The sequence below is a fragment of the Echinops telfairi genome, unplaced genomic scaffold (genome assembly GCF_000313985.2).
Source record: "Echinops telfairi isolate 266 unplaced genomic scaffold, ASM31398v2 ScPeMD7_7472;HRSCAF=8510, whole genome shotgun sequence".
Classification (NCBI taxonomy): Eukaryota; Metazoa; Chordata; class Mammalia; order Afrosoricida; family Tenrecidae; genus Echinops; species Echinops telfairi.
The window spans coordinates 6,732,607-6,754,236 of NW_022111376.1; the positions used below are offsets into that span (position 1 = coordinate 6,732,607).

The following is a 21,630-nucleotide window of genomic DNA, read 5'->3' on the forward strand; positions in this document are numbered from 1 at the left end:
TTATATATGATGGGGAAATAGATCTATTTGCATATATTTATAGATTTAGTATTAAGGTAGCTGATGGACATTGGGCCTCTACTCAAGTACTCCCTCAATGCAAAAACACTTTGTCCTATTAAACTGACATTCCATGATGCTCACTTTCCCAACACGATCGCTGAAGACAAAGCGGGTGCATAATTAAATGTGGTGAAGAAAGCTTATGGTGCCCAGCTATCAAAAGATATAGGGACTGGGGTCTTAAAGACTTGAAGATAAACAAGCGGCCATCTAGCTGAGAAGCAACAAAGCCCCTATGGAAGAAGCACACCAGCCTGTATGATCACAAGGTGTTGATAGGATCAGGTATCAGGCATCAAAGAACAAAAAAAATCTTATTATTGTGAATGAGGGGGAGTGTGGAGTAGAGACCTAAAGCCCTTCTGTAGGCAACTGGACATCCCCTTATAGAAGGGTCGTGGGAAGGAGACAAGCCAGTCAGGGTACAGAATAGCACCAATAAAACATACAACTTCCCTCTAGTTCTTTAATGCTTCCCCACCCCCCACTATCATGATCCCAATTCTACCTTACAAATCCGGCTAGACCAGAGGATGTATACTGGTACAGATCAGAGCTGGAAACACAGGGAATCCAGGACAGCTAAACCCCTCAGAACCAATAATGAGTAGCAATACCAGGAGGGGAAGGGGAAGGTAGGGGAGAAAGATGGAACCAATCACAATGATCTACATATAACCTCCTCCTTAGGGGACGGACAACAGAAAAGTGGTAGAAGGGAGACATTGGACGGTGTAAGACATGGAAAAATAATAATAATTTATAAATTATCAAGGGCTCGTGAGGGAGCGAGGGGGGAACATGAGGAGCTGATATGAAGGGCTCAAGTACAAAGCAAAAGTTTTGAGAATGATGAGGGCAACAAATGTACAAATGTGCTTGACACAAAGGATGTATATACGAATTGTGATAAGAGTTGTATGAGCCCCCAATGAAATGATTTAAAAACAAAAAGAAGTAAAAGAAAACAAAATGTTATATCCATGTTATAATTTAACATTTGCCTAGGTTTATATTATTTAATAGTTCTAAATATTATGTGTAATATCTATCAAAAGACTAATCAGTAATTTGATAATGCATGTATTTATTTTAATTATGACTAAACAGAATATATTTGTTATTCTTTACTTACTAGATTATCTTAATTAAATATTATATTTCATTTTAAATATTAAAAAGGCTAAAAAGAAAAAATGTTGAACATCATTAGCCTCTTGGGAAATTCAAATGAAAATCAAACCAAGAAACCACAACACACCTATTTTAAAAACAAACACCAAACCAAACCCACTGCCATCGAGTCAATTCTGGCTCATAGTGACGCTACAGCACAGGGTACAATTACCCCTGTGGGTTTCAGACAATAACTCTGCACAGGAGTATAAAGCCCTAGCTTTCTTCCAAGGAGCGGCTGTGGTTTCAAACAGCTGAACTTGTGGTTTGCAGCCCCATGTGTATGCCACTTGGCCATACTTATTAGAATGGCTAATGAGAGTGAGAAAAATGCAACATGAGCAAGTGCTAGGGAGGATGCTGAGCAACTTTTTTTTTTGGGACTCTTCTCCCTTTATTGGACGCTTTATAGGTGTCACACAGGTCTAGAGATTACAGTTAAATAATTATTTAAAAACTGACCAGGACTAAAGCCTTGGTCTAGAGCTCCAAATGAGCAGAAAGAATGGGGGCGGTGGAGCTGGGGCTTTCCACCAACATCACCAACATGCAGAAAATGAGGATCCTAAGCTCTTTCACGGGTCAAATCCAGGGCTTCAGCCCCTGGACTAACCCCCAGATTCCTCTGGCTACACATCACTATCCAGATCAGGTGACCAGCCAGGGGCTGGAAGGGAAGAGCCAGTTGAGTCCAGACACGGACAAAGGTCACTGGGAAGAAGACAGGAAACGGACAAGTACTGTCCGACTGTACATAAGAGTGCAAAGGCCGGCTGATGGGCAGGCGAGGCTGGGGAGCGGTTTGCAGCAACGCAGGAGTGCAGCCCTGGGGTCCCATCCTGAGCGGCTGGTGAGGGTAGCAGCTGTCAAGTCCCCAGGGGAACTCCTGACCCAAGCCTGGGCAGAGGGCTCACCCATTGTGGGTCCTCTTGGTGAGCTGAGGCTCCTCATCCACCAGCTTGGACTTGAGGTGCTCCTTGTAGGCTAGGATATCTCCAGGCCACTTGGCGATTGTCTGCTTCTCACAGACCCAAAGTTCTTGTACCACCTGCTGGATGAGTCTGAAGTCATGGCTGACCAGCATCATGCCACCTTCAAACTCATAGATGGCATCAGCCAGCACATCGATGGTCTCAATGTCCAGGTGATTGGTAGGCTCGTCCAGGAAGAGCAGGTATGGGTTCTGCCAGGTCAGCCAGGCCAGGCACACACGGCACTTCTGGCCATCAGATAGGTTCCGGATTGGGCTTACCTGCTGTTTCCCAGGGAGACCATATCGTCCAATGATCTTCCTCACTTCTTCCTTCTCCTTGATTTCCGGGTGGCACTTCCTCATGTGCTCCAAAGGAGAGCGATCCAAATCCAGCTGCTCTTGTAAATGCCGATGGTAACGCCCTATCTTGACATGAGAGTGTTTTCGGATCATGCCATCTGTGGGGAGTAGCTCTCCAGTTAACAGCTTCAAAAGTGTTGACTTCCCTGCTCCACTGGGCCCTACCACAGCCACTCATCTGTCGAGGTCAATGCCAAACTCTAGGTTGTTGTAGATGCAAGGCCCATCTTTCGTATACCTGAAGCTCACGTTTTGTACCATAATGACTGGTGGAGGGATCTTGCCACATGGTGGGAAATAAAACAATAGTGTCTTGTCACGAACAACCCGCTCTGCCAGGCCCAATGCCATCATTGTCTGTAGTGTCTTCTCTTTGCTCTGGGCCTGCCGGGCCAACTTGGCACTGCCATGGCAAACCTGGCGACCTAGTTTTTCATGTGCGTGATCTGGTCCTGTTCCCAGTGGACGCGCTTCGTCTGGTTCTCCTCTAGCTCCAGTCGAGTCTTCGCGTACTGGTCGTAATTACCCGTATAATACTGCAGTTTCTTGTGCATGTGAACGATGCTGGTGCACACACCATTCAGGAAATCTCGGGAATGAGAGACGAGGTCCAGGATACGCGTAAAAGTCTTGAGTTCTTCTAACCGCACAAAGGCATCAAGGTCCAAGTGGTTGGAGGGCTCGTCCAGGAGCAGCATGAAGGGCCGAATAAAGAGGGCTCTGGCGAGGGCAACCCTCATCCTCCAGCCTCCACTGAAGTCCTTGAGCTGCTTGCGCTGCAAGGCGGGGGTGAAGCCCAGCCCGTGCAGGATCCGTGAGGCCCTCATCTCTGCCTTGTCGGCTTCTCACACTCCGCATCCTCGTGCGCCAGCCGCTCGCCTCCCTCTCCAGCACGGCCCGCTCCGTGTCCACTTCCATCACACACTGCAAGGGTGTCTTGCCACTAGGGGGCATCTCACGGGCCAGAGGGTCGATGTCAATAGGCTCGGGGATGGGCACTTCCCGTTTCCCAAGAGCAGAGAGCAGCATGGACTTCCCAATTCCATTGAAGCCACTAAGACCACAGCGTCTGCCCGAGTTCAGCTCCAGTTCGGTGTCACTGAGCAGCTCTTGGCCATGAAAGGTGAGCGGAGGTTGATGATGTGGACGTCAGTGCTGTGGGGTGAGAGGCGAGGACCCCAGTGGCAGCTCGAGCAGCAGCTTTCTTCATCTCCAAGTCCTCTAGCTCCTTGGTCAGCAAGTCCACTTCTGTGGTCTCTCTGCCATTGGACTCCTCGTTTTTCTCCTCTGCCACCTGTGGCTCGGGGGCAGCAGCTCCGTTTTCTTCGTGCCCTTTTCAGGGTGGCTGCCGGGCTTTGGCAGCTTCCTTCTTTCTGGCTGCTTTCTTCTTGGCCAGGTCGGAGGGCATGGTGAACCCCAGGGGCAGGTTGCTGTTCTTTCAAGGAGCCGGGCCGCGCTGCTTGGCCTCTCGGATGCTGAGTAACTTTGTCTTTCAGCCAGTTCATATACTGCTGGTGTGGAAGCCACTTTGCAAAACAGTTCCACGCTTTTTTCTGAGGTTCGACAAAGACAAACGCTGTGACGTAGCAAACCCATTCCAGGGCATATGTTGTGATTGCTGTTGAGTGCCTTTGAGTCAGCTTTGAGCTATGTTCAACAGGACGAAACACAGGTCCTGCACCATCCTCGCAGTTGTTTCTATGTTGGGGCTCCCTGTTGCAGCCACTGCAACATTCCATCTTGTCTCGTTTTTGCTGCCCCTCTACCAAGCGTGCTGTCTTTCTCCAGGGACTGGTTTCTCCTGCCAACAGGTCCTAAGTACATGAGACAAAGTCACCCCATCCTTCCTTCAAAGGAGCATTCTGACTACTTTTCCCAAGACAGGTCTGCTGGTTCTTTTGGCAGTCTGTGGTACTTCTAATATTCTTTCCCAGCACCACAATTCAGATGCACATATCCAACTGTCACCTGCTTAGGAGGCGATTGACAACACCATGGTTTGACCCAGGAGCACCATCGTCCTCAAAGTTACGACCTTGATTTTCAACACTTTATAAAGAGGTCTTGTGCAGTTAATGTCCCCCGTGGCGCATTTAAGGAGCATTGATCGTGGAGCCCCTTTGATAACATCAGTCATTTCTCCATTTAGCATGGTGTTGCTTATTCGTCCAGTTGTAAGATTGTTTTATTTGTGTGGAGGTATATCTCTGTACATTCCATTGCCATCAAGTTGATTTTGACTCATAGTGATCATTGAGAAGTGGGTAGAATTACCCCATCCGTTTTCAAGAATGTAAATCTTTATAAGAGTAGGAAGCCTCATCTTTCACCCAAGGAGCCACTGGGGATTTCAAACTGCTGACCCTGTGGTTAGCAGCCCAACACGTAACCACGATGTCGCCAAGGCTCTCTCTAGGTATATACTCAGGAAAAATGAAAACACATGAGTATGTCCACACAAAAACCTGTACACAAATGTTTTTAGTAAAGTATTCATAATAACCCAAACCAAGAAATAAACTAAATGTCCTTCAGCAATTGGAGTGCTAGATAAATTGTGGCATAGCTATACTTCAGTGGAATACTCAGCAATAGAAAGGAAGCAACTAGTGATCTACAAGGTGCCCTGGTGGTGCTGTAGGGTGAGCCTTGTACTGTTAACCACAGGGCTGGAATTTCAAACACACCAGCTGCTTCACAGGAGAAAGATGAGGCTATCTGCTTCCATAAGTCATGGCAATGTATAGAGCATCTCTATGAGTTGGAATGCACACGATGGCAGTGGATTTGGGGTCTTGAGATATGCAACAATCAGAAAAAACAATCCCAAAGGCATTGTGCTGAGTGGAATGGCTGCATACTGTATGAGTCCACTGATGAGACGTTCTGGAATAGGCAAATGACAACACCAGAGAATAAAAAGAGCAGTGGTTTGCTGGGGTTTGGGTGTGGGAAAGTGGCCCACGGGGAATATGAGGGACTTCTTTGGGATGTGAGACTTGTTATGTATCTCCTTAAAGGGTATAATTACCAGAATATATGTCTGTGTTAAAACCCACAGGACTGTACACTCTTATTCAACATGTACATGTTACAGAACGTAAGAAAAATGCACTGCCCCAAAGGGACACCCTATGCCCACTGTGATCTGAGCATCACAGAGCAGAGGGGATCTAGCCCCTCCTTAGTTCTACAGGTTCCAGATCAGGGATTAGCAAACCATAGTCCATAGGCCAAAGCCAGCCCACCACCTTTAAATACCAAAAGGTTTCTTGGTACAGTTATCCCCCTTATTTTGTGTGCAACTTTGCCTCTCTGTGTACCTACTAGGGCAGCACTGCTGAGTGGCTGCAGTAGAGATTACATTGCCTACAAAAGCAAACGTGTTTCCTATCTGTCTCTTTACAGGAAATGTTTGCTGACTCCTGCTCTAGATGCTTGTCTTTGCTTATTACTTTTTAGGGTTTTTTTTTTTTTTTTGCAGTGATATATGGCCCTGCTAAATGTTCCTTGTCTGCTCTCAATATCACTGAACTCTAGTGCATAGCCATAGAGTTAGACTCTAAAGAAACTTCATTGGATTAGTTCTGGCCCTTTGGAGAAGCTCTTTTCCTGCTTCTGACACGTGGTCTTATTAGCAATCTCTCCCTGCTTCATTGTTATCATCCACTGGGTCAGGGGTGGAGCCCTATAGTATGCACTTGAAACTGACTCCTTCAAATGCATACCCTCATAAATGAAAAACAGAATGCTTAAGGTCTATTAAAAAGTTGGACCCTGGAGCCAGACTGCTTGGGTTGAGATCCTGGCTCTGTCACTGGTTCGCTGTTGAACTTGGAAAGTCACTTAACCTCAAAGTATTTGTTTCATTATCTGGAACATGGGGCGGATAATAGGCCCTGGCACCGACCAGATGATTATATGAGATACTAAATGTGAAGTGCTGAGAAGAGTGCCAGACATATAAAAAGTGCTCCATAGCTGGTCTGAACAGGCTTTGGACTCAGGCCAACCTCAGGTCAAATCTTGTTTTTCCTTCATAGCAGTTGTATGCGTATGTGATTCAGTGCGATTTATTTTACTTCTTTGCGTTTTCCTTCTCTCCAGGATACCCTCAACCTCTGGGTGGTGGGGAGCACTGCTGGAGAAAAGCCCACATTCTGTAGCTGAACCCCCCAAACTGACCCAGTTTCTCCTGAGTGAATTTTGACGAGTGGTGACATAATGTGTGCAGTCGTAAACCATAGGGTTTTTCATGGTGTGACCCTTGGAACCAAATCACCAGGTCTTTCTTTTGAGGTGCCTCTGGGTAAGTAGTGAGCTTAACCATTTGGACCACGTGGGGAATCCAATCCACAGTTCGGACCTCTATAAATGTAACGTCTCCATTTTCACCTGCATCCTTGGCACTGTCCCAGAATCCTACCATAGTCAGCATATTCTTCCCATTTCAAGGAATGAATCAAACCCTCAGGCTTCTTGTACTGTAATTTTCCCATTCTGTTGAGTCACCTCTCTTTGGAATGGGACAAATATAGATCTCTTCCAGTCAACTGGGCAAGTAGCTGCCTTCCAAATTTCCAGGCATCAACTAGTGAGGGCCTCTCGTGCTTCATCAACTTGTTGAAACATTTCAATTGGTATTCCATCACTTCCTAGAGAATTGTTTTCGGTCAGAACCAATGGTTCTTGCTCATATGTTATCTCCTGAAATGGTGGGATGTCAACTAGTTCCTTTTGGTACAGTGACTATGGATTATTTGCATCTTCTTCGGATGTTTCCTGCATCACTCAATATTTTACCCATTGAATTTTTCACTTCTGTGTGTTGTTTCTTCTTGGTTTTATAACTCTAGGTCTTTGCACTCTTCGTTACAGTATTTTACTTTGTCTTCTCGAGCTGCCCTTGGAAAGTTTTTGTGCGGCTCTTTGGTTTCCTCATTTCTCTCATTTGCCTGAGCTACTCTATTATGGAAAGCAAATTTCAAAGTAGATGAAAGGCTGTCTCGCCTACTGGCTCCTATTCCAAGGCCGACTTGCTTGTTCTTCTGGCCATTCACCACACCATCAAAAGTCTTTGTCTACATCATCATTCAGACCCATCAATTCTTCAGTGGTTGCCTTGTTCAAGCAATGTTCAACATTGATATGCACATGAGGTGATAGAAAACACTGCATCTTGGGTCGGGCACACCTGAGTCCTCAAAGCGACATCCTTCCTCTTCAACACTTGGAGGAGGTCTTTGCAATGGATTTGAGCGTATCTCTTGGAACCACAGGCAAAGGTCTTGTCTAGGTGATTCTGACTCAGAGAGAGCCCATATGAGTTGCATTACATACCATGGAGTTATAAGGTTGTGACCTCTTGGAAACAGATTGCTAGGACTTTTCTTTCTTTTTTTTAAAGATCATTGGGGGGGAGGTGTCTCTTACAACTCTTATAACAGTCCATACATCAATTGTATCAAACATATTTGTACATATGTTGCCATCATTAATTCCAAAACATTTACATTCTATTTGAGCCCTTGCTATCAGCTCTTCTTTTTACCTTCCCTCCTCCTCCACTCCCGCCCTTCTGATCAAGGGGAGAACAGTCCCTGGAGGATATCATGCTTGGCAGAGGGTCGCTGAAAAAGAGGAAGCCCCTCTGTGAGATGGATTGGCACACTGGTACCAACAATATACTCCAGCACAGGAAGGGTTGTGAGAATGACGCTTGGCCAGGCAGCATGTTTCTGCACTCCTCGGTTTCCATGAGTCGGAACCAACTTGATGACACCTAATAATACCACCAACATAGACGTGCAGATTCGGTCCTGTTCAACAGAGGTTCACTTGACCTTCCTTCCTCCTCGTTCCAGAAGCAAGCTCTACCTGCTTCAGCACACCTGTTTCCACATCCTTTTATGCCACACAACGGCATGCTTTGCAGAGTTTTCCTCTGCATCGGTAATAAGATCTGCCCGGTTTCCTTATGGATGGACAAATAAAATCGTGAACACACGTTCATTAAAAATGAATAGATTTTTAAAATTCATTAATTAAAATAAAAGCAACTTTCAGAGTCTCCTCTGACATTTGCTTTGGTCTTTTCTTTCTTTCCTGTCCTTGTAATGACCTTCTGCTGTCTTCATGTATGAAGTCCTTGATGTCACCCCACAGCTCCTCAGTCTTCTGTCAGTAGTGTTTGATGCATCCAATCTGTTACTTGGATCTTCTCTGAATTCAGGTGGGATATTCTCAGGTCTCATAGACTTGTTTTCATTTTCTTGAATTTCACCCTGAATTTTCAAGTTCACTGTCCTCTTCCACTTATAGATGAGCAATCGCTGTTACACAGTTGCCTCCTTGCCTGGTTTTAGCTGCTGGTATTGGGCTTCTCCATCATCTCCCCCTACAGATGTAGTCAATTTAATTTCTTTGCATACCATCTGGTGAAATCTAAGTGTATAGTCACTCTTCATGTTGCTGAAAAGAAGGGGAGTGTGATGATGAGAAGTTGTTGATCTTGCAAAACTCTATCACGTGATCTCCAGCTTTGTTTCTAACACCAAGACCATAATTACCAATTACTGTTCCTTCCTCTTAGTTTTCCAAGTTTGCATTCCAATTGCCAATAATTATCAACGCATTGTGATGGTCTCTTTGACCAGGTCCAGATGGAAGACATTGGTAGAATGTTTCAATTTCTGCATCACTAGCTTTAACGGTTTGTGCATAAGTTTGAATAATAGTTGTATGGATTGGTTTTCCTTGACTTTGGATGTACATTATCCTATCACAGATAGTATTGTACTGCAAGAGAGATCTTGAAGTGTCCTTTGGGAGGAGGAATCATAGAAACGATTGTTTCCCATCATGACCTCCATCTATATGTCTACACTTCTGAAGAGAGGTATTTCCATCTCCCTAGTCATTCCCGCAAAGAATTCTGAAGCTGATTTATGCCATATCAAAACAACAGTTTGCATCTTTGAGGGTCTCAGATCTTGAGCCTTTTCGAAGTTATATAAGTTTGGGGAACAAAATGAAGTCTGAGGGGGTAAGATCAGGGGTATAGGCTGGATGGGGTAAGGCTTCCCAATGAAATTCTCATGAGACAGCCCTTAATACCCTCAAAGAATGAACTGGAATGTGCATTGTCACAATGGGGGGTAAATACCTCTACAACTTTCCTGGTCCTTTGCTCACCTGTGCAGTTTTCCATGTTCTTAAAAATCCTTTATAATAAGTCCCCATGATCCTCCTGTGTCCTTCCAGAAAATGTCCCCCAAATGGCACCTCAAAACAGTCACCATAACTTTCTGAGCTCACCTCTCTGTCTTAAAATAAACTGGCCTAGTAAATCCCCTTGGAAGCCACTGCTTTGATTGGACATTGTTCTTGAAAGCCCTCTAACAAGAGTAAGTCAGGGGTGATACTGAGAGAACTTCTCTGAGGCCACCCACTGATTGTCCAGGCTTATAAACCCATGCATGTTTGAGCTACTGTAAACCCAGTAGCAATACTTTTGGACTCATTCTCATGTAGCCCCAAACCAAACTCACTGCCATCGAGTTGACTCCAGGGCCCCTGGCGGTTCTGAGGCCATCACTCTTTACTGGCATCACTAACTGTGTCTCTCTCTCAAGGAGGTGCTGTTGGGTTCAAACTGCAGCCCGAGGCGTCATCACGATGCCACCAGGAATACGACCCTCATCTATCAAGGCCATTTCGTCTACAGATTTATTTTGTATGCTGCAACTTCGCTGAATTATTTTATTCGATTTCTTCAAAGAGTTTCCAAGAAAGAAAAATACACATAATTTATAAATAATGATCATTTTACAGATTCGTTTCCCTTTTAATGCCTCTTATTTTTCACGTTATCTATCTTGGCTAACCTCCAGTGTGATGGTCAATGACAGTTGGGGGGGAGAAAAACACCTCGGTGTTTTGTTTGTTTTCCCTGGAGTTTCTCTGCCAAATATGATATGGGCTTAGGGGTTCAGAAAAATGTATCTTATTACCTTAAGAATGTTTCCATCCATTTCTAGCTCATCAATAATGGGTGTGGAATGGTGCCAAGTTTGGCCAAGTGTCTCTTGGCATTGATGAAAATGATCATGTCATTTTTCATTTTGATTCTATTCATGAAAGACATCATCCTAATGGATTTCTTAGTACTCAGCCAGCTTCCTGTGCCTGGAACAGAATGCTCTTGACCAGGGCGCATCTCCTTCAACGTGACGAGATTCTCTTTGTGGGTATTTCATTGAGGAGTTGGCATCAGGATTCATCAGTGGTATGATTCTGAAATGTTATTGGATGCAGGGTATTTTTCTGAGAAGTTAGCACTGATACGATGTTCTAATTTTGCTTGACTAAAAAATATCTTGCAACATCATCTTTTTGTTCTGTGCACTGAAAGGGTGAAGCTGTCTTATTCTTCGAGCAGAGTTGAGCAAATTGTCATTCATGGTTCGTTTGACTTTTCCATCTACCCTAGCTTCTTGTTTCTTGATTATTTCTTGTATGCGTGTGGGCTTTCCCTCTTTTTTTTCACAATGAGATTAGTTAACAAGTGATTTGTTATTATTGTTAATGCATTATTTGGATAAAAATTCACTGCTTTGTTAATGTGCAGCTCTTTTTTAAAAAAATACTTTTATTGGGGGCTCTTAAATCTCTTATCATAATCCATACATTCATCCAGTGTGTCAAGCACATTTGCACCTATGCCACCATCATCCTTTTCAAAGCATTCTCTTCCCACTTAAGCCCCTGATATCAGCTCCCCATTTCTTCCCCCTCCCTACCCTCCCACCCTCCCTTAAGAACCATTGATAAGTTATACATTATTTTTTCCATATTTTACATCGTCTTCTGGCGCCCCTCACCCACTTCTCCATGGTTCGGCACCCTGGGAGGGGGTTCTAATTGATCTTTGTAATCAAGTTCCCCCTTTCCCCTCCCCACTCTACCCTAATCCTCCTGGTATTGCTACTCTCATTGTTGGCCCTCACTGCTTCGTTAATGTGCAGCTCTTGATTTATCTACCTTTTATTTTCTCTAACATTCTTCAGATCCTGGATCATGACTTTTGCTCTTGTTTTCTTAAGTGCAATTGCTTCTTCATTCCTTTTTAAATCCCTGCCACTCTATTGGTAATACAGAAATGATATTTTTCTGGTGAGTTTTCTTCACAAGTCTTTAAAATTATTTTTCTATCAATCTCATGGTAATTCCTTTTATTCTTTTTATTCTTGCCAGTATTTGAGTGACGGGAGTTCTTCTGGGATCAGGGTTGAGCAGGGTGCTTGCATGGTAGTGGGGGTGGGGCTTCTCTTCAGCACATAGGGTTTGTCACTGAGTGAGTGTGCTTGAAATTTGCTTTTTTTCTTAGCCACAAGAGATCAGCACTGCAGGCTACTCCCAAAGTCAGTCCTCACTCCTTCACCTGTCTTATCGACAAAGTGCTTTCCAAAAATATGCATTGTGTATGCAATTTCTCATTAAAACATGCTTTTCTGCTTCTCCAGAGAAGTTCCATGCTAGGTCCATGGAAGCTACTATGATCCACTTGCCCACCTAGCCCCATTATTCCAGTAGTGTTTTTGCGTTTTAAGGGGTGCCACATGTTCTGATCATCAGGGCTTTGTCAGCTGTGCCCAAGATCCATGACCATGAGACCCTTTTCCCTACCTCTCACTGTTCAACCTTCACAGAATAGATTTTGTTTTGTGCTTAGGGGCATTTTCTTGTTAGGTTACATCTGGAGTTTCTATTTCTTGACTTCATTCTCCTCAGTGTGTTTTTTAAAAGGAAATTCAAGAAATGAGGCAAGCCTTGCTTTCTGCTTCCATTTTAATACCAGAAGATGCCTGCCAGGTGGATTCGTGGAGGGTGCTGTTAGATGAATTGTGTGGAGAGCCCAGTTTTGTTTTTCTATAAAAGCAAGTGGAAGGGTTAGCCTCTCGACCTCACCTCTTTCTCCCTCAATGCAATCCCTCCACCAGGACCCACAGGCTGCTTCTCAAACAGCAGATCAACTATTGCTATGACTTCTTTCAGATAAGCCTGGTATGTCGTGTTTTTGTGGGTTTTTTTTTTTTTTGCAAATCAGTCTATTGTTTCATTACCTTCTCTGAACATCCAAGGCACAGAAAGCAGGTGTAAATTCTCCACGTGACTTGAATTCTCACCTGCTTTCATGCCATTCCACAGAAAACAATAAATCACCCTATTCACAAAAAAGAAACAGGTTGACAGGAAACAGACTTATTTTTATAGCACACCTAAGATATACAGGGACTCATATATTTACTTGGCTATTTTAAAGGGACTACTCTTGCTCACTCCCTGGACAGCTAAATGCTGGGTTGCTAAGTTACTGGTATTTGACATCATCTCTTCCCCGACATGTCCCCAGGTTTGACAGGTTCCCATGATTCACTGGGCCAGTCACCTCGTTACTCACACTACTCACTTTCCCAATGACATCTGTATAATCATTTAAAATTCACATCATACGCTAGCTGCAAAGCCCCAGATTCCACATGGAAATATTTAAACTGCTTGACAGACTCTAAGTGCATTTAGAGGTACGCTGGATGGCTTACCTACATTGTTCACATAATGGTTGTTATAATTATATTTAGCATCTTTCTATCTGGGTTGGTTTGTGTTTGAGAAAAGAGGTAATGATTACTGGGAGGCAAATAATGGGTAATATCTCTTATGGGCTAATTGGGTTGCATGAATAGTTCACCTCACATATGCATACTACATATTAAGTCCATTAATGCTTTGAATTAGCTTGAGAAAAGGTAATACTCCACGTAATTTCCCGAGTCAAGGGCATTTTCACCTGCTGACAAATTTACATATTTCCCAAAGTCATTAGGTAAGAGCCCGTCATCAGAATAGTAGACGGTGCAATCATTAGTCAGTTCATTTATTTGACTCCATCAATGTTCACATTAATTGTAGTCTAAATTATATTTAGCGGTTGTTGTCTTTCTTGGATGGCACATGATATATCTATTTCAAGACCCTGTCATTTAAAAAGTCCAACTCAAAATAGAAGAGAGCCTTTTGGAACCATTCCAGAGAGGGGTAGTATTTAAGACAGCTATATAGAAGTACATTTGCATGATTCCAAGTTTAACATTATTTATACATTAATTTGACGGGATATAAAATCAATTGCCTAATTATTGGTTAAATTTATAAGAGAAATTCTATTGAAAGGTGCTTGATTATGGTGAATCGTTATGATAATATCATCAAATTTCCTTTCAGGCATAATTGTCTGACCAATTTTGTTCCCTGATCCCCTCTCCCCCTCGTCCATTAGATGAGCTTCTTCCTTTGTTGTCCCTTTAAAAAGAAAGAATAGCATGCATAGTACATGGTAGTCCTATAATTACTTTGTAAGTTTGTTCTGTGTTAAAAACTGTAAACTAAAACACAAACCTAATAAGTAGAATTGCCGTAATTTAGAAGGCTGTAAACACAGAGCATGCTGTAATTAAAAAAAAAAAAAAGAAGAGGTGCCTGTGTAGGTGTTTGCCAACCTGATCCATATGGCAGGGAGAAGTGTGTATGAAGATACCGTTTATCAAAGCAGGTTCCCTGAATCTTTGCTAGCCCGTTCAGCATCCCTCATAAGCAGTGGATTACACATGCAGATGTTTGACTATGAAATCGTCAACTACTGAATTTACTTTGCTAGGAGACACAATCTGTTTAGCTTAGAACCTACAAGGAACGGCGTGCCTGCATTTTGGACTCTAGGAAGGATTTCATTAATAATTTGTTGATATTTTTAAAAATTGACTCTTATTAGGAACAAATATCAGTGGAAAGCAAATACTCACTGAACATCCATCCTTAGCTAAGAGTATTGAGTGCATGCTGTGCTCCCGGGCTCAGCTCCTTCAGAAATGATTATTCTGAACCCACTGCCATCGAGTCCATTTCAATTCATGGTGACCCTGCAGGACAGCGTCCAACTGTCCAATAGCGCTGTCAAGGCTGTAAATCTTTACAGAATTAGATGGCCACATCGGTCTCCCTGGGAGGGTTTGAATCACTGACCTCTTGTTAGGAACTGCGCACTTATGATTACTCTAGGGTCCACGAAAGCTCGTAGAGGTCAGACAAGAAGCTGCTGCTGGTACCCCTGTTATTACACATGAGCAGCCTAGGAATCCCTCATATGATGGGTGAATTGTAACTGCAAAATGCCATGGCTGGGGCCCATGTTATGATTTCTCATTTCTGTTTGCACTTGAGGGCAGCTAGACTCTAAAGCAGCTAGACTTCCTGCTGACAGAAGCACTGTGCGGGCAGATGCCTTGATGTTTCAGATTTGTGTGATGTATATAGAGCATTCAATATATATTTCAATATACAAATGCAAGGAGTAAAGGCATTTGAGTTGATGCAGACTGTTGAGTTGCGAAAGAGCAGTTTGGTGGCAAGGAGTAGTAGGGTGGCAAATTCTAATCTGTTTGAAAAACAACTTGAAATTGTTTTGACAGAATTGAATTTGTAAACGCAAAGGAAACCACAAGATGAAATGACTTAAGGGTTATTAGCATTAGATTGTGAATCACAGCATGGCTCGGAGCCTGGTGAGTAAGCCTGGACACAGATGAGCCAACAGTAACAGGAATAATAGAAGGCATGATGGTTAAGAACCCGGGCTTTTTTGAGTCAGAGCTCTGTGGGCTCTGTGGGACCTTGGGGCAAATCACCTAACCGCCGTGGCTCTTACCCTTTCCCCAACTGTAAACACAGCCACTGGTGTCATATTGCATGGTTGTTGTGAAGATTACATGCTATAATGTGCTTATATACTGCGGCTCACATACGTTAAGGGGCAGGGTAGCATTATTATTTCCTTTGCTAGACCTCGTTATGTTTTGTTACTGCTATTCGTCAAGAGTGCCTTTTGATATGAAATTTTCAGCATATTAACTCTCAAGATCTCAAACGATGTATTCTTAGTTATAGTTGCTAAGAATCAGTCAGCCACTGCCAAACCAAAAAAATAAATAAATAATGCTCTTTGAATCCAGGGATCCTCCTCACAGCTTTGTGCTGGGTGGTAGACAGCTAGGTGCAGCATAAAGATTACTGGATTTGGAAAGGAGACCAGCTCCTATATCTGCCACATACTCACCTCACCCTTGCTTTAGCTCTCAGAGCCTCCATGTCCAGACCTGTAAACCGGAACTAAGAATTCTGTCCTTATTTCTAATGGTCAGAATTATCAGTTCCATTTTACAGGCCTGGGAATCGAGGCCTAGGAAGCTTAAGTGGCGTGCAAGCAGGGGTGGGGTTAGTATGTGGCAGATATTGAAGCTGGTCTGTAAGTGGACCCAAGAATGCTAACCTTATTTCCTATGATCAGGGAACCCTGGTGGTGTAGTGGGTTAGGAGTTGGGATGCTAACCACATCAGCAGTTTGAAATCACCAGCTCTTCCATAGGAGAAAGATGAGCTGTTCTACTCCTATGAATTGTTACCATCTTAGAACCCTTTGGGACAGTTCTATCTTGTCCTATAGGGTCACTAGAAGTCTGGGGGTGGGGGTGGGTGTTACAGTCTCCAGAACCTAAAGGGCAGTTCTAACTTATCCTATAAGATTACTATGAATTTGAACTGACTTTATGGAAGTGAGGTTTCTTATGACCAAAATAAGCTAAGGTTCTCAAATGCTTTGAGAAGCAACCACTTGCTATAGAAAAAGGAAGTTGCTATTCCAGGTCATCTAGTCCACTTGTAATGTGATTATACCAACCAGGACATGCAGGCAAGAATGTACTGTAAGCCCAGACAAGGTAGACAATGATCCATTAGGAGAACAAAGCAAAAACTCAAAGCAAACAAAAACCCCTCTCACTGCTATTGAGTCGATGTCAACACAGAGTGATCACATAGGACAGACTAGAACTGTCCCTGTGAGTTTTCAAAACTGTAATTGCTTAAGGGAGTAGAAAGTGCCATCTTTCTCAAGCAAAGCACCTACTGGTCTCCAACTTCTGACCTTTCAGGTTGCGGCGCAAGGCATAACCACTATGTCACCAGGACTCCTGAGCAAAGCAAAAGAGGTCAACAAAATGGTGAGGGGCACTTTGGGAAAAAAATGTCCACTGGTTTGAATTTAAGACAGGTTATCAAAATAGACTGCACTGGGCCTGAGAGACTGCGGAACACCAGGGTGGAGAGCTGGTGGTGGCTGTGCTGTCCTTGGGAATCCAAGGCTGGCTCAGTGTGAACCGAAATGGGTTTGTGTGCATCTGGCTGTTGGGCACTGTGGGGCGGACACACCAGTGCGATGGGCGCATTGGGATCCAGTAGACTGAAGTGTCCATATGCAAACAGTGGGTCCCGTTTCACGATTCCAGCCCTGGAGGTGGGGGATGCTGGGGCAGTTGACCCCGGACACACATGGGGTCATTATGAGTCTGAATGGAGGCAACGGCCACTCTTTTCAGTTTTCATTTTTTTCCTTCCTTTCTAGGCAAAGAGTCGGGAGAAAAATGGAGCTTTCTACTCCTGTAAAGAGGTACTCCCGGAAACCCACAGGAGCCGCTCGACCCTGCCCCGTGGGGTCACTATGAATCGGCATCAACTTGAGATAAAGAGATGAAGCCACGGCTCTAGAAAGGGATGAAATGTCTTGAGAAGTCCAGCCGTCTCCTTCCCCTCCCGCCAAGTCCCAATTCCTTACTTTTGGCCCTGCTTAGTTTGTACAGCCCTGAGCCAGTCGGAGCTGGGTGGAGACAGAGAAAAAGAACTTGCCACCAAAAAAAGGAAGCAGATGGGCAGTGAGGCCTCAACCTGATTTATAGAGGGGCCTCTAAGCACCACCACCACCCCCCCCCAAACAGGAGGAGGGTGTGGTGACAAACAAGGTCGGTGAAACGCCCTCTGCTGTCACATAGAATGCAGGCCATGAAAACGTCGGCATTCGTCATAAAATCCAGAGCATCCACGTCTTAAAAGCTGACGAGTCTTCCTATGGTAAGCATGGCACACGAGGCATTTAATTCATCCACAGAGAAAGCCCACTCATTAATGGGGGTGATGCCAAAAGAATCCTATAGAATCCACAGTGCTTCAGGGGAGAAAAGGAAGAAAAAGACGTCCCTCTCGATTTTCTTTCAAGCACAACAGAAGGACTTTTGTGACTTTCTCCAATGGTGCTATCTTTTACAAGCTTATTAAGGCAAAAATGGCTCCTTTTCTTCGGCTGCTGATGTGACATGCTGTGGTTTCTCTAGCTGACTGGAATAGCCAGCCTCTCGGACAGGTGTTTGCCCTGTTTCCCCTCACTTCGTCATCGGTGAGCCACCTCAGCCTGGGGCTGGGTTGCTCTGAAAGAAAGAATTCTAATTGGGAGACATGGATGGGGATTTTGAGATGCGGCTAGCATTCCTTTGGGAATTCACAAAGACCACTAAAGCCATCTATGTCTGTGACCCAGAGAGGACTAGAGGACAAGGGAGGGTCTCCTCTGGGCCACAGTGAGAAGGCTGTCAAGTCCCCCAAAGGATTGTGGTGCATTTCCAGTTTCAGTGCTTTCCTTCCAATGGTTAGGAGCAGGTATCTTTGTCCCCAGGGTGCATCCCATATGTGCATCTCCTAACAGCCACGCCCCTCCTCTTGGGCCACAGCACGAGGTGACCAAGAGGCTGGTAGGCCTTTATCTTACACAAAGAGTCAGCACTGGCCTACTTCATGAGGTCTCTCTCATCAGCATGGTAAGATTCATCGCTGCAATAGTCATCCTCTTGGGACAGAAAAGGTGCTCTTTCATCTTCCCTTGTTACTACTCTTCCCCGGGACTTGCTTCTGAATCCTGTGAAGACAGAGCTGAAGGAGTACCTGGGAACCTGGTGGCACAGTCAAGTGCTCCGTGGCTGTCCAAAAGGTGGGCAGTTGGTACCCACCAGCTGCTGCACAGGAGAAAGATGGAGCAGTATGCTTCCCTCGAGAGTACAGCCCTGAAACCCCTCTGGGAATTCTCATTGGTCTTACAGTGTTGCTATAGGTAAGGATCCACTAAACAGTAACAGGGGTTCGGATTTTTTTAAGAAGGGACTTGGAGGCTCTAGGTTGCACACATGGTCATGCTCTGGACTGCAAACCAGAAGGTTGTCTTCTGGAATCCCCCCAAAAGCCCTTTGGAAGACCTGGTGATGGACGTCCCAAACTGACACACATGGCGTCATCAAAGTTGGAATCAGCTTGTGGGCAGTGGATTAGCAAGCCATTTAGCAGGGGAATGACCAGAAAGAGGCAGAGGGAACTGTGGAAACTGAAGCATGAAGGCACCCGTTTTCCCCTGACTCACTGGTGGTTTCCAGCCCACACTGAAGGTCTGCGTGGTTTTCTTTAAGATGACACTGATTCTCACGTATCATAATACTGAGCATTTCTTCATGACCCGGAGCTTATAATGGAAGTGGCATGATATGGTTGTGAGGATGGTGCAGGACCAGGCAGTGTTTCGCTCTGTTGTGCATTAGGATCGCTATGGGTCAGAATCAACTTGATGGCACCTAACAACACCACCACCCCGCGACAACATGACCGATATCTGTTAAATATGAGGAGAGGAGATTCAGAACGATGAAGTCATCTGTCTGAGCTCAAGGCAGATGGAACTGCATGAGGTCTCTTGACTCCTAGACTTGATAACCCACATTGCTTTATGATGTCAACAGCTAGACAGAGCAGCTATTTGGGGACGGGGGACTTTGCCTGGGTTTCACATCATGGTTTAATTGTTTACTTTGGGATAGGGTCTAGCAACCCTTTTCTACACTGCTTTTACCCCCATGCCCCTCCATTCCCATGCATAAATTAACTCCCATGAGAAACATCTCACACAACAGGCCCTCGTTAGAGACCACAGTCTCCATAGCCGTGTTCCATCCACAATGCAGAAGGTGTTCGCAGTGAGCATGAATTGAGATCTCAGAAATAGGAAGCCCAATAGTTAAGGCAAGATTAAACCTATGATTTAAAATGCATAGGGAATCACTTTCCTAAAGGAGATGATGAATTCTCAAAAGTAAGACCCAATGGAATGGGAGAAGGTTAGTGAGCTCAGAAGACCAGATTGACTGGAGAATGAGGAAGGGACCATTCAGAAATGACACCAGTGGGAGGACCAACTGGGTCTTTAAGCGGGATGTAAGGAATCTCCATCATGATCCTCCTTGAAACAGAAGAGTAATTACTTGAAACAAGCAGAGAGATCACTTCATTAATGAAAGGCACAGAAATAAAAGTTTACACTCACCCGCAAGATCTCCTCCACACAACTTGGATCACTGGTAAGGCTTGCCTGAAAGAAAAGAAAACCAAACAAAACCAATTACACACAAGCTAGACATACTCAGAACAGATGACTCGGCGAAAAACACAAAGATCTTTTCGTGATCAATTATTTCCTCGTAAATAGAAAGCAACAGTCATCTACAAATGGTCACTTTTGTCAACAGTAATGAAGGAGTCTCAATACCGTGGAAGGTGAAGAAAGAAAGGGCTATGTCTGTTTCTGGGTTTCTGTGAGACTTGTTCTCTTTGGGCTTGTCTTTGTTCATGCGCCCCAAGAGGAAGCTTCACTTTGATCTCAAAGGTCATTTTGACTCTCTGGGATATTGAAGTGGATGGTTTCTAAATTTAGAGTCTTAAAGGAGGAGGCCTATAAGTATACACCCCAAAACCATGGAAGCAGGAGTGTAAACAGATACTCAGTACAGCATCCTTCACCACAGTCAAAAGGTAGAGGTAATCCAAATGACCAGGAATGGGAAACAGAAGGTGGTAGAGCCATACAATAGGATATTATTCAGCCAAAAAAAAGAAAAAAGGAGTTCCGATACATACTACGACATGGATGAACCCTGAAAACATTATGCTACTAGATAAATCACAAAAGGAGGTATATCGTATGATCTCACATATAAAGCTAACCAAAATATGCACATGCATAGCGGCAAACGTTTATTAGTGACCACAGGGGCCTAGGCGAGTGGAGAGTTTTTCTTTAATGAGTTTCTGTATGCCGTGACGGAAAACACTGGGGCACAGGGGTGAAGGGAGCATAGTGCGGTGGACGTAATCAATGTCACTGGATTCAACACTTAATAGGGGTTCAGCTGTCACATTTTGGTAATGCATATTTAATCACAATAAAATAATAAAAAGGTGAAGCTGGCACGAACACTTCCATGATTAAATTGAGTTCCTTTGTAGCCTGGTTGTCCAAACAGGTGTTTTCAATTCTTATCCAAAAACACTAGGGCCAAACTCCCGTGCAAATTTCAGGTTTTCCATGTCACATAAAATCTCAGAAATATACAAAGTGAGCCCTATGACCCTTTTCTCCCATCGTAACACCATAGCAATCACTCAAAATTCGATCAGCTCGCCAAAATGTACTGAAGACTCTCACTTTGCGTTCGCATACCGACAACTTATAGTCTGTTCTGTGGGTGGTCTTCACCTTGTTCTCACTGAAGAGTTTGAGCTCTTCCATCCTCTGATTGATTTCATTTCTTTGTATTATACCCAGCAATGTCCATGTGTCTAGTCTTGGTTTATATTATGTCAAAAAAAACATTTGAAATGAATAAGTCATTGGTCTTGTGAAATTTTATCATGTGATTGCTAAGGTCATTTCTATCACCGAGGCCATATTTTTTCAACTATTGATTCTTGTTTCCAACTTTCACATTCAAATCGCCAATAATTATCAGTAATATTGCTTGCATGTTTGATTAATTCAGACTGCAGATATTGGTAAAGTTTTTCAATTCATTTATGTTTTACATTGGTAGTTGGCATGTATATTTGAGTAATAATATCAACTAGTCTTCCCCTAATATCACTGCTCCCCTTATTGGTTCTGAGGGGTTTATCAGTTTTGGATTCCCTGGGTAGCGAGCTCATATCTGTGTGAGTATACATGTTCTGGCTAGCCAGATTTGTAAGATAGAATTGGGGTCATGGTAGTGGGGCGGTGGAAGCATTAAAGAACCAGAGGA

General features: G+C 44.0%; 1 protein-coding gene and 1 pseudogene across 1 annotated transcript in view; both read right to left on the bottom strand.

Annotated features, from left to right (window-relative positions):
• Positions 1–21,630, bottom strand: part of AFF2 (AF4/FMR2 family member 2) — a 604,855-nt gene that overhangs the window by 223,106 nt on the left and 360,119 nt on the right. Inside the window, exon 4 of the mRNA XM_045285489.1 lies at positions 19,881–19,925. Coding sequence (XP_045141424.1) covers positions 19,881–19,925 — 45 coding nt within the window. The remainder of the gene's footprint in view (positions 1–19,880; positions 19,926–21,630) is intronic.
• On the bottom strand, positions 2,072–3,980 carry LOC105979766 (annotated as a pseudogene).